At 35.1% G+C, this 13,223-nt stretch overlaps 3 protein-coding genes and 1 long non-coding RNA gene across 4 annotated transcripts; 2 read left to right on the top strand and 2 right to left on the bottom strand.

The window, feature by feature from the left end:
• Window positions 1–356: 356 nt before the first annotated feature.
• Window positions 357–2,742, top strand: LOC120073680 (pectinesterase-like). The gene is made up of 2 exons (XM_039026486.1): window positions 357–1,584; window positions 2,025–2,742. The coding sequence occupies exons 1-2, from the start codon at window positions 720–722 to the stop codon at window positions 2,714–2,716; spliced, it is 1,557 nt and encodes a 518-aa protein (XP_038882414.1). The 5' UTR covers window positions 357–719; the 3' UTR covers window positions 2,717–2,742.
• LOC120073689 lies at window positions 1,258–2,615 on the bottom strand. The gene is made up of 4 exons (XR_005480772.1): window positions 2,474–2,615; window positions 1,981–2,262; window positions 1,523–1,785; window positions 1,258–1,398 (listed from the first exon to the last, which is right to left on the bottom strand). It is a non-coding gene; the product is annotated as an uncharacterized LOC120073689 (long non-coding RNA).
• Window positions 2,606–8,717, bottom strand: LOC120073650 (pentatricopeptide repeat-containing protein At5g62370). Its single transcript, XM_039026456.1, has 2 exons — window positions 5,348–8,717; window positions 2,606–2,742 (listed from the first exon to the last, which is right to left on the bottom strand). Exon 1 carries the CDS (start codon window positions 8,395–8,397, stop codon window positions 5,650–5,652), a length of 2,748 nt encoding a protein of 915 aa, XP_038882384.1. The 5' UTR covers window positions 8,398–8,717; the 3' UTR covers window positions 2,606–2,742; window positions 5,348–5,649.
• Window positions 8,718–10,761: 2,044 nt separating this feature from the next.
• LOC120092291 (cation/H(+) antiporter 14-like) lies at window positions 10,762–11,596 on the top strand. The gene is made up of 2 exons (XM_039050504.1): window positions 10,762–11,158; window positions 11,283–11,596. Exons 1-2 carry the CDS (start codon window positions 10,901–10,903, stop codon window positions 11,334–11,336), a joined length of 312 nt encoding a protein of 103 aa, XP_038906432.1. The 5' UTR covers window positions 10,762–10,900; the 3' UTR covers window positions 11,337–11,596.
• The last annotated feature ends 1,627 nt before the right edge of the window (window positions 11,597–13,223 follow it).

Below are 13,223 nucleotides of genomic sequence, written 5' to 3'. Positions count from 1 at the left end.
TTACCAGTTGAGTTTTAGTTTTAAATAGGAGCAATTGTGTTTTTGAAAAATAAGATCGTATAAATTTTTCATCATCTCAATATTTCATCAAGATTCGTATATTTCTATAAATTATTGGCATCAACATGAAAGAGCAAATTGACATTTTTCATCCTATCATAAAAAATTTATGAAACATAATAAAATAAACAACAAAACATCACTAATATAAATATTATATAAATAATAAACATGTTAATTTGTTTAAAAACCGTAAAATATTTATTTACTAATAAATATTTTTTAATAATTTTGTTTTTAATATTTTTCCAAAAAATATTTATTGGCATCAATATTTCATCAATATTTTCATTGATATTTCTAAAAAATTAAGACCTTGACATTTTTGTCGACCTTGAATAAGATTAATATTAAACATTAGAAATAAAATCACTACCTTCAAAGTCAAGTGCATATATACAACTGTATGCATGAAGTTCAATACAATATGAAGCTTAATTGTAATTCAACTCTCTCATCTTCTAGGTAGGGAGGGAGGGAGAAGGCCTGTGAAGTGAATAGATGATTGGCACATGGATGTAAGTTTTGGAGTTTGATTATTCAAACTGTAGTTTATTTTCACATAGCCAACCTGTCTCCATGTCATCCCAATTTCCTCATCCTCTTCTTCCCTATATAACCAAACCAGAGAGAGCTAGCTAAGCTTCATCAAAGCAACAATGGAGAGGAGTCTTGGAGTGTTCTTTTTTCTTCACTTCTTTCTTCTATCTTCTGCAGCCTTTTCCAAGCATGCCTCTAATGGCATTGATTGGTGGTGTAGAAAAACCACTTACCCTGAAACCTGCAAGTACTTTTTCAACCAAGGCAGCAAAGCTGCTCCCAAAGATATGACTGAGTTCAAGAAAATGGTGATCCAATTTGCCATGGAAAGAGCTCTGGGTGCTGAGAGCCACACTAAGGGTGTCGGTTCCAAGTGTCGAAATGGGAAGGAAAAGGCCGCTTGGGCTGATTGCTTGAAGCTTTACCAAAACACCATCTTTCAGCTCAACCAAACTCTTGATTCCGCTACTAAATGTACTGAGTTTGATATCCAAACCTGGCTTAGTACTGCCCTAACCAACCTCGAAACGTGCCGCACCGGGTTTGCTGAGCTTAATGTTTCGGACTATATATTGCAGCTGATCATGTCAAACAATGTCACAAAGCTGATAAGCAACAGTTTGGCTATTAACAATGCTTCAGCTGGGTTGGGGAAGGAAACATATAAAAAGGGATTCCCAAGTTGGCTTTCAGGTGGTGACAGGAGGTTACTGCAGTCATCTTCAACAAAGGTGGACCTTGTGGTGGCTCAGGACGGATCCGGTAACCATACAACGGTAGGAGCCGCTCTAGAGGAGGCTGCAAAAAGGAAGACAAATGGGAGATTTGTTATACAAGTAAAGAGAGGGGTTTACCAAGAAAACCTGGAGATAGGAAGTAAGATGAAGAATATAATGCTCATAGGAGATGGAATGAGATTTACCTTCATTACTGGTAATCGAAGTGTAGGAGGAGGCTCCACTACTTTCAATTCTGCTACTGTTGGTAAGTCTCTCTCTCTAGGTTGACTGTTTATAAGGTCATTTGCCTCCATTATATTTATAACATTTGAACGTGTCAACCTGCATATTTTTCTCATTATAACAACCGAAATGTGCACATTTGACATTGGCATCTTTGTCATCTAGAATGAAGTTTCTTCCATTCCAAGGCATGGTGCTTGGAATTTTCTCCTATCCTCCATTTCTAAATGAAAATAATAAAATATAAGTTTCTCAAAGCGAATTATTTGTGGCCAGTGTCCCAGCTTCTTTGTCAACATCAATATAGAAATGGCAATATATATATATATATGGCAATACGTCATATGGCTGTCAAATGTCAATTAGTTATATCCATTCACTTTTTTTGTACATTCCTAAAATGGTATTAGGAAATCACCTATGATTAATGAGAAATACTTGTTTGTATTCTTTGACAATCAGCGGTGACTGGTGAAGGATTTATAGCTCGGGGCATCACATTCCGGAACACTGCAGGTCCTGAAAACCATCAAGCAGTTGCTCTCCGATCTGGCGCAGATCTTTCTGTTTTCTACCGTTGTGCCTTTGAAGGGTATCAAGACACCCTTTATGTCCATTCACAAAGACAATTCTATAAGGAGTGTTATATTTACGGCACTGTAGATTTTATATTTGGCAATGCTGCAGTTGTTCTTCAGAACTGCATGATTTACGCAAGGAGGCCAATGAATGGTCAGAAGAATGCAGTTACCGCTCAAGGACGGACCGATCCAAATCAAAATACTGGCATTTCAATCCACAATTCACGGGTCATGGCCACAGATGACCTAAAACCAGTGGAGAGCACAGTGAAAACCTACTTAGGAAGGCCTTGGAAGGAGTACTCTCGAACAGTTTTCATGAAAACTTACCTCGATAGTTTGGTTGATCCAACAGGTTGGTTGGAGTGGGATGGTGACTTTGCACTCGATACTTTATATTATGGAGAGTATAACAACATCGGTCCTCGTTCACCAACCAGCCAGCGAGTGAACTGGAAAGGTTACCGTGTTATAAGAAATTCAACAGAGGCATCAGAGTTCACCGTCCAAAATTTCATTGCAGGGCAGTCGTGGTTGCCAGACACAGAGGTCCCATTCACTCCTGGACTCTAGAAGAAAAAGTTTTCTTCATTCTTCCTCTGAAATAAATATAGCCAAATCATTAAATTCCTTAATGTGTATGCTGATTGAAGAAATCATCATTCAAGTTCATATATATGTCAAATGAGAAGCTACACATTCATAAGCTCAGAATTAGCAAACGACAAACCTATTTCCCAATTAAACTGCAAATCTAGTGATGAACTTGGTTGTTAATTTCCACCCAATTAAACTGCAAATCTAGTGATGAACTTGGTTGTTAATTTCCATACTTCAATTAAATGAAATCACTTAAATTCCTACTATTCAAATTCCGACCATATATTTTTCAATACTTTTTCTTTTAATGAGAAACCAAGCAACATTCGTTGAAAGTAAACACTTGGGGAAAAAAAAAAAGACACAAACGACAAAAACAAAAACAAAAGGGAAAAACTCCCAAAAGGAGTCAAACTAACATGGCAAGGGGCTTCAATCAAGCAAAATAAGAACTAGAAGGGTATACAAAAAGCTTTACACACCAAGGGCTAGGGTTAAAGAGAGGTGTGAAAACCTAACCATGGACCACAACTTAACCCAAGGTCTCTCAACCCCTCCCAATTTCTTCTAAATAACCAAACAGCCCACACCTTTAAAAAGAAAGAAAGGAAATTGAAAGCACAATATGTTGAAATGAACACCATGCAACTTTCTTCTATTTACTGTAAAGAACTAGCGATGCACTTCTTACTACACATTTATAACATGAGCTAAGTGATACGGCCCTAAAGGCTTCTAGATATGAACTTGAACAAGCCAGTTGTTTAGTGGTTGAAAATCTTCACAATGAACGCAGTTTCATATGAAAGATCAACTTTCTGCATGAATTCAACTAATAAAAATCCTAAAACTAAAATATCAAACATCAAATGTAAAAATTTACAAATACATTTCCTCAAGCCAAAGTGAGCATAGCTCATCTGGCAAACGGATGTGTTGGCAACCAAGAGATTTGTAATTCGAATTCTCCTACCCCCATTGTACTATAATAATAATAATAATAATAATAATAATTTGAAAAAAAAAAAAAAACTCACACATTTCCCCCAAGCTATTCTATGCTAAAAAAATATACAAATTAAAAACAAGGGTAATACATAGTTAGAATTTAAAAAAAAAAAAATTAAATTAAAGATTTTTAATATTGTAAAAGGGCAATGACCTTACTTGAATTCTAATAACGTAAAAGGGGATTACCCAAGGAATTCCTCTATTATTGTGGGGTTGCCGCACACTTTAATCTTCTTGGACAAATAATTTGCACAATTTGAATTAATACTTTATGTTAATTATAATTAGCTGTAAAAATCAAGTAAATATTCAAAGAACCGATTAACAATGCATAGATTCTAGAAAATTTAAGTTCTGGATTAAACTCTGAGCAGAGTGCCTTCTAAACAACTTGATGGTGTTGAAAAGTTGACTGACCTTAGCGACTACAAAGATGGTTCTACCATATCTCTAAATTCCTAATAGTAAGAATCTAAACAGGGATAACAAAATGATCAACAATTTCATACTCAAGCAAATAAGCAATTTAATTTTCATCTGGACGAAGAAAATAAAGATAAATACCCTAAAAATACTTCTTATGATGTGACAACACTAGTAGGGGATGGAGAACAAAGAACTGTATGAGAAAATTTAGAAAAAGCGCAAGCGTACTTCACATGAAAGAAATATTGACCGAAATGCAGAGAAAGATTATTAGCAAGTAATGTTCTATAGCCCAGGGGACAAGGTTCTAGTTATAGAGGGGCGATGGTCAACCAAAGCATGTCCCTGAAAGGCCGAAACCCGATAAAATTTCCCAACACAATCTTGTGGCTTATCAACTTCCCCCAAAATATACAGCACTTGTGGTACATCGTGGGAGAAGGCTCTCTTCTAGTTCTAGAGGGGTGATGGTCAACCAAAGCATCAAACTTAGAGGCTGAAACTTGATATAATTTCCCAACCCAATCTTGTGGCTAATCAACTTCTCCCACCATGCTTGTGGTACCAAAGCCCCAATATAGCCCTATCAGAGAAATTTTTTTGGACAGCCCAAGCCCATGAGTATCCAACCCATAAGTATGGATGATAAATCTCCTCCATAAAAGACCCTCGTCTGGGGTCGAACAAACAAACACTTATAACTGATAAGAAAAGCCTTACTTTTGTTTCAACTGGATCAATCTACCTAATTACCAGAAGGATCTTGCAGCTTGCAAGTTTCACCCAGTTCAAGTACATAATACCAGGTCAAGTTTAAGACATAACAATAGCAAATACTTCTATTCATCGTGTACAAGATAATAAGCAGAAGGTTGGTAAGAAGATTTAATTCAATATTTTAAAAAATAATTCCGAATTACCCAAATACGCTGCAAATTCCAAGATTTCCAAGGGAAAGGGTTGTAGAAAAGGATCATGCTAAAGTCAAACAAATATTATGAATGAACATCTGCAATAACATAAATAGTGAATGGAAAGGTCTTGTTCAAAAAAAAGAAAAAAGAAAACATATCGTTCAACAATAGTGAGCAGAAAGGCAACAGGAAAAGGTCAGAGTGGAAAGAGAAGAAAGTTTTAAAGAAATTCAAGTGAATCTTCATCACTAACCTCCACTTTCAGTGATTGTGCCGTCTCCAAGTCTGTATTACCATGCATTCATATGTACCATGATGACCCATCTTATTTCATCCATGACTCCACCAAAAACCTATTTGGTTATGCCTTTTATGCTTGCTCCTCTCAACCTTTAAATTAAAAGCAAGACAAGCTTCCTGCAATGATTTTCTTCACATAGGATGTGGGCAGCCAATTTGCATCATTTCCAATGAGGTAAATTTTTATCATAGGCATCAAGTTCTCACGAAATTTGAAGGCATGGCCACTTGAATCACACGCTCAAGAAGAGTTTTTTAACTATGATAAGTTAGTATTTTTGGGGAAAACCCTCGTTTACGCATTGTATATGAGAGGGACAATGCATCAGAAAGTCTCCCTCCTTGGGAAAGGCCTTTCAGTAAAGTGTTATATGCAACATTATCAGGAATACACCCATCTTCATTCATCTTATTAAACAACCCAATGGCAGAGTTAACATCGCCTGCAAGAATATGCCCATCCATAAGAATCGTGAAAGTAACTGAGTTTGGACGCAACCCTTCTTTTTGCATCAATTCCAATTGATGATTGGCATCCAGCATCCTATCTGTCCTACAATATCCCCATATTATGCTATTGTACAGACGCAAGTTAGGCATAATGCATGCATCTTTAACCTTCTGAAGAAGTTTCAATGTCAAGGATTTCATTTCCTCGGTAGAATTAGCAGAAACTATCATCTTATTATCCTTGGGAACAAGAGTTGTTTCATGGAGCAGATGAAACAACATACTTTTTTCCTTTTGATTCTCTTTCTCTAGTATGCACCATTTTTTCTTGTTGACACTTAAGTTTTTGCAAACACCACGGACCAATGTAATATAGAAGATAACATCCGGTTCAATGTGACTCCTTTCCATCAAATCAACTAATCGAAAGGCATATTCAACCTCCCCTATCTTTAAGTAATGATTGATAAGAGAGGTATACAACACAACATTAGGTGAAAACCCATCTCTTAACATCTTGCCCATATATAAACATCCTTTATCAGTCATATTTTCCTTAACCAAGCCACTAATCAACATTGTATAAATATGAGAGCTTGATGGAATAGAATTTTCAACCATTTGCTCAAATAATTCACAGGCTTCAAGAATCCTGCCATTTTTACGATAGCCATTAATCATCCTCAAGAAGAAATTCTTGTCAGGATCCACACCAGCCTCTAGCATCATCTTAAAAACACCTTCTGCTTCAAAAATTCTGTTTTCCCTACTTAAACAACCTATTATTGAATCATAGATAGCAACACTTGGTTTCAGTCCCCTCTGCTTCATTTCCCTTAGAATATAATATGCTGCCTTAACATTACCCTGCCTACAGTGTCCGTTTACAATAATCAAATAAGTTGTGGTATCAGGAAACAGACTACAGTCTTGCATGTGATCAATTAGAGACATGGCATCCTCAAAAAGCCCCTTCTCGCAGAGACACCTAATTAAGGAATTGTAAGTAAAGAGCAAAGGCTTGCATCCAAGACTTGCCATTTTATGCCAGTAATCCAAAACAAAATCCAAATTTTTGGTCTCACATAAAGCACTAATCACAATACTAAATGCCACACCTGCTAGATTCAAGTTGCTATTGAAAATTTCTCGCAGCAGTGTTTCAATTTTTTGCTCTAGAGTGCTTGATGTTTGCCACTTCGTACTGGCTAGGATTACAGAAGGATCACACCCACAGCCATTCTTTACAATCGCCCCTAAAGTATTTAAAGCAAGCTGAAGTTCATGTCCCCTTGGATACATCTTCATAAGGGTAAAGAACAGCACATGATCAGGTATGATTCCATTGTCCAACATACTCTTAAGCAGTTCACTGACTTCTTCTAACCTATCATCCCTGTAAAGTGCATTAATCAAAACTGTATAACAATGCACGCTAGGAGATAAATTGGAGTTCACCATACTATTTAAAAACGCTAATGCAGTGTCAACCTTCCCTTCTTGACAATACTTACTGATCATGATGTGAAAAGTTACCACATTAGGTTGGATTCCCCACTCTGCCATAAGGTTATATACCAACCAACCCTTCTCAACTAGATCCAGCTTCACAAACCCATGGATCAGGGTATTTAATGTAAAACTATCTGGCTTACAACCTATTTTTACCATTCTAAAAAGGGCTTGCATTGCCATTTTCATTTTCTTATCTTTGCAATATCCATGAATTAAAGAAGTATACATCGTCTCGTCAGGATATAGACTCTGAAACTCCATTTCTCTGATCAACAACTCCGCCTCCACTAACCATCTGCTCTTACAGAGGCCATAAAACAATGTCTTAAACAAATGTAATGTCGGAGGATAACCATTAGTGCTTTGCATTATATCAAATAATTCAAGAGCTTCCTCCATATACCCCTTATTGCATAGCCCATCCATCAAGACATTAAAACACCAATGCCCCAAGTAAACACCAGCTCCATTGACTCTCACAAAATAGTCAAATGCCTCTAAAACCCTTTCTTGTGCACAAAGCTCTCGGAAGATAGCATTAAATGAAACTTTACTTGGGACATAATTTAACGAAAGGAGTCGATTGAAATGGGTTAATGCCTCCTCAAATTTTCCTAGCCTGCAGAAACAGATTACCATAGAATCCATAAGTAACACATCCGGCTCAGCACCTCCGAATACAAAGTTTCTATTGTACAGAAGTTCAGCCAATTGGGGTTTAGAGTAAACAAACTGCCGGCAAAGCCAACCATGGGTGGCCAAATCAAGCTCCAAACCCCGTTCAGCAGCGAAATCAAGAACAGAAATAGCTTCAGAAATTGAAGAAGATTGCGTTACAATTCGTTGTATCACTTGTTGCGCCGACAAAAACAAGCCACGACGAATTAGCTGCTCCACTAAGGAAAAGCACAAGTTTTTATGTTGGCTTGCAGAAGAGGAACTCGAAGTAGTTGGGATATCAAGTGGGACAGTACAGGTCGTCACCAAATTTCTGAAGGTTACAGAGAGGTAATAGTTACAGGTTCGTCCCCGTATCATTTCTAAAACGCAATGCTAGTGATAATAACAAACAGGAAGGCATTAGGATGAAGTTGAGATAGTGAAGAACGATGAAGACTCTTACCAAAACAGGATGAAATTGCAACACCAACATTCGGTACAAATAATGGGTCTGAGGGATTAAGTAAAACAGAGACTGAAAGAGAACGAGAGAGTGAGAGGCCAATAAATTAATCGAAAACACAAGAGTACCTGCAATAAACTTCGGCAGCTCTAGACCGGAGATTGAATATGGAAGGCGAAGCGTGAAACAGAACACTGGCACAGGGCTGAGCCAGAGCATGGAAGGTTGAGAGCAAAAAATAGGGCAATCCCCAATGGGAATTTTTAATCCATTATCCAAAATTGTCTTCATTGCAAAGCCCAATGGGTCATCAAAATAAATTACTGAAATTATTGGGCCAAACGCATGATTTTAGTTACCAAGATTAGAAAATAATAGAATGCAAAATAGGGGAAGAAAAAAAAAATAGTTCCATCACATGTTTAGTCTATAAACTTTAAAATTTGTATTTAATAATGTTAAATGGTCCATTTAGTGCCTAATAGATCATTAAACTTTCATTTTTGTGTCTAATTGATCCTAAACATGAATAAAATTAAATATAGAAAAATTAAATGAGCTGATTATTTTATCATCAACTATTGATTTTTATATATCTAATTAGTGTCTAATTACATCCTTATTCAACACAAAATTCAAGAAGAATAATGGTAATTAATTAAATAGATTGCAAGTTGGAGCTAACGAAAAGAATAAAAAATGAGAAAGTTGTTAAAAATAAAAACATATCATAAAATGAAAAGTTAAAAAATTGAAATATTGAACTATACATTTGTTAAAAAGAATATACATTTGCCCCACATATTGAAATATTTTTAAAAAATGGAAACAAATATGATGTTGTTTAATCCCACTTAATAACTAAACTTGTTACCACAGAAATTAGAGTATATGGATTTTTTTTCTACAAAAAGTAATGATAACAATTATAATAAATAGAGAAAATAGGGCTTTTCAGATCATAAAAACGTTTTTTTTTTTCACCTCAAAGAGAAAAAAAAAAAGACTAGGGAAAGTAATTTTGGTCTCATTTATGAACTATATTGACATTATAAGAAATGCCAACGCATTTAATATCATTATGACGTCATAAACTTGAGAACCACATCTCCAAAATAGCCATAATATGTAAATCTAATTATATAATTTTACATAAGATATTAGCACTTTTTGAAGCTTAATTTATTATTTACTTGTGGATTATGATTCATATAATCACAGTTATAATTGGTATGATTATTTTGAAGGCGACCCATAAACCAAAATGCAATTATACATCCTCCTGTTTATGTCATTATTGTAAGTCTAGGTAACAAATCTCATTTGATTAAAAGTGATCACAACTATATATTAAACTTAGATTAATTTAATTGTCAATTTCATTAATTACCTCAAAAGTCAACACTATTCAGTTTATCAATAAATTTTAATTTCATTAATGACATCTACATATATATCTGATTTCGTAAACATGATCACCAAATTAAATATATTTTAAACATTATGTCATTTTAATGTTTTAAAAATAGCAAACTATATGCTGTTTTCTAATAAAATGTGAAAGTAGAAGTTTGAACATCCGATGAGTGTTTAGCTCACCATTATGAGTTGAGTTGAGTTTGTATAATATTTGGTTCATCAATTTTAAATGTTGGTAGAATTAAGTTAGTATATTTTATCAACTCACCACAACTTTCTCTTCTTCCAATATTTTCAATGGCTACACCCATCGTTCACTGTTGGCAACTATCGCCATCACACTCCGGGAACCAACTCTGGACTCTGACAACCATTTTCGATGAAAACTCCAGCGACCAACTTTGGGCTCCGGCAACCACCTCAGATGACAACTCCGGTGACCCAACTCCAACGATCAATTTTCAGTTCCAGCAACCACCTCCGACAACAAACTTCGATGGCCAACTCTGGCAATCACTTTCATAGGCTTTGACAACCACCTCCAACTACAAACTCCAACGAAAAGTATCTTTGATGATCAACTTCGATGATCACCACTACTACAAAAACCACATTACTTGACGCTTGGAACTTTTGAGTACTTGACGTTTTTATTTTAAAAAAAAAAACGTCAAGTACCATGTAAATTTGATGAAAAACGTCAAGAATAATGAAAAAAACGAAGGTTGACATAAATTTTTGAATTTTTTTCATTCCATTTTTATTTGACATTTTATAAATGTCAAGTAATTTGTGATTTATTTGTTTTAGGGTTTTATATATTTAAATAGGTGAAAAATTGGGGGAGGTGCCCCATTTTCTTCTTTCTCTAAAGCTTTCTCCCACTACCGCACTTCCGAAAATGGCTTCCACCCCATTTTTCCCTTTTCATTTCTTCTCTCTTTGAAGTTTTTCGTGGTTCCCATTGCACTTTTTACTTACTTCACCCACCTTCGAAAAATGGGTTCCATTGTAATGAAGCCAGATGACATTGCCACCTTTGTCAGCGGCAGAGCTGGGCGGAGCTTCAACAATTCTACCAACATCTGTACATTTGCTCGTCGGATTCGCTTTGCTGGTGTTTTCATGGGAGAAAACCCTTTAGTGTTCTCAATTTCTCTTCTTTTGTTGCAGGTTGGAATCTATGTTGGAACTATTCTCTTATTTTATCGCCTCTTCAAGCCCCCCAGCCAACCCCTCATTGTCTCACAAATTTTGGTAACTCCTATCTTCTTCTTCTTCTTCTTCCTCTTCCTCTTCTTCTTCTTCTTCATCTTCTTCTTCTTCATCTGAAATTTCTTGTTCATCTTTTTAATGGGTTGTGATTATTTTTCTTTTTCAGGGTGATTTAATTCTAGGTTCTTCTGTTATGGTTCACTTGGAGGCATTTAGATAGACGACTTTTCCCCTCAGGGGATTCGTTTCTCCAGATTTGATTTCTTCAATTGGGAATACTTTTTACTTATTTCTTGTTGGATTTCAAACGGATATCTCATTAATAAAGAAGATTAACAAGACAGTATTTGGTATTGGGTCTTGTTCTGTTATTTTACCTATGATTCTCACTTTTATTTACTCTATTGTCTTTCGTGCCGATGCTATCATATTGTTGTTGTTGAGGCTAATACCCTAAATTTCGTAGGGTTTTATAGTATATAATTGTATTGTACAAACATCTTATTTATCTAAATATGTGATGTTTTATTTGACATTTAGTTGCACTAAACCCACAAATCAATAAACTAACATCCAAGGTTATCTTGTAGCTTAAACATATATGTATAGACATATGGGTAGATCATGTTTAAATGATCATGTTTTGGCTCTGTGACACTATGAGTATGACCTGCTTTGTAGATGTTACAATTATTGCAAAGTGCTACAAATGATTAGATTCTGATCATTCATGTGGAGACTTGTGAGCAGGGATGTTCTATATAAATGAGTTTGTATAAGACTGGACCACGAAATGACTAGTCTCATTATATAACGTCGTTCATAATAAAGACTTACATTTCACTAGGATGACCATAGGTAACATTATCTGAATTCTGAGTGAGTTGTGAACTCCTACCTATGAAAGCGGTTCTTTGATTTATATGGGTGTGAGTAGCCAAATAGGCCGACTCAACAAGCCTACCATTTTGGAGATTCGTCTAATTGAGGAGCTGGAAATACAACTACACAAGAAGGAATTCACTCCTTCCCCAACGTCGGGGTAAGTAAATAAATTGTTCTAGGTTGATTCAAAGTCTTGAACAATGTGGCATCACACCCTCTCCTAACTCGAGAGGGGTTTGGTCATAGTTAGACTATGATTTATTGTTCATTAGAGGGATCAGTGGTACTTAAGGAGTTAGATGTAACTATAGGGGCAAAACGGTAATTAGGGTCCAATTGTTCTTACGAGAAATTTGTGAAGGGTCATTGTATTGTTGACTGGTTATATCCAATGGATACAGAAATATATCTATAGTGTGAATAGCGCAACTGTCGGTCTTTAGTGGAGTGCCCGACAATTAACGGATGGTGAATAATTTAATTAAAGGAGTTTAATTATTTATTCATGTACTGTTGAAGCTTCAAGCTAGAAGTCCATGAGGTCCCCTCTGTAGCTCAACGAGAATTAATGAGAATCAATTTTTGGATTAATTTGAATTGTTCAAATTAATTGAGTTTATTAATTATATATGATATAATTAATTTAATCTAATTATATATGATATAATTACTATAATGTATTTGATACATTATAATATAAAGTTTATTTGAGAGAAAATAAATATTTGAATATAATTCAAATCTTAATTACAAGAATTTGATTCATATAATTAAATTTAATATAAATGAGATTTAAATAAAATGTCTTTGGTGAGAGAATAGAGGCTATAGGTTATATTGTATTTAATACAATATAGAAACTATAGATTATATGTTATATTTGATATAACATATAGTTTAATATATATTATATGATATAAATATGTATTAAATTGATTTATGAAATTAATTTAATTTAATTTAAAAATCATTTTGGGAGGGAGTTGTAACTCCCTCTCCCTCTTTTCTCTCTAATACATGATAGTGTGGCAGGGGAGAGTAGTTGTTCTTTTTTTTTTTTTTTTTTGTGCTGTGTGGTTTCACAAAAATAGGGGTGGAAACGGTTCGGTTTGGTTAAGTTTGGTGGTTAAACTGAACCGAATTAAATTTTCTAATATGTGAAACCGAATCGAAACTGATTTATTGGTTCAAATCGAACATGCGATTCGGTTTGGTTTTGGTA

This window comes from Benincasa hispida, chromosome 1 (genome assembly GCF_009727055.1).
Source record: "Benincasa hispida cultivar B227 chromosome 1, ASM972705v1, whole genome shotgun sequence".
NCBI lineage: Eukaryota > Viridiplantae > Streptophyta > Magnoliopsida > Cucurbitales > Cucurbitaceae > Benincasa > Benincasa hispida.
This window is presented reverse-complemented; position numbering and strand designations above follow the sequence as displayed.

Coding starts and splice junctions, on each gene's coding strand:
- LOC120092291 (XM_039050504.1), top strand. CDS start 10,901: ATGGGTTCCATTGTAATGAAGCCAGATGACATTGCCACCTTTGTCAGC. Junction 11,159..11,282: donor TCATTGTCTCACAAATTTTG/GTAACTCCTATC, acceptor TTTCTTTTTCAG/GGTGATTTAATTCTAGGTTC.
- LOC120073650 (XM_039026456.1), bottom strand. CDS start 8,397: ATGATACGGGGACGAACCTGTAACTATTACCTCTCTGTAACCTTCAGA.
- LOC120073680 (XM_039026486.1), top strand. CDS start 720: ATGGAGAGGAGTCTTGGAGTGTTCTTTTTTCTTCACTTCTTTCTTCTA. Junction 1,585..2,024: donor TTTCAATTCTGCTACTGTTG/GTAAGTCTCTCT, acceptor TTTGACAATCAG/CGGTGACTGGTGAAGGATTT.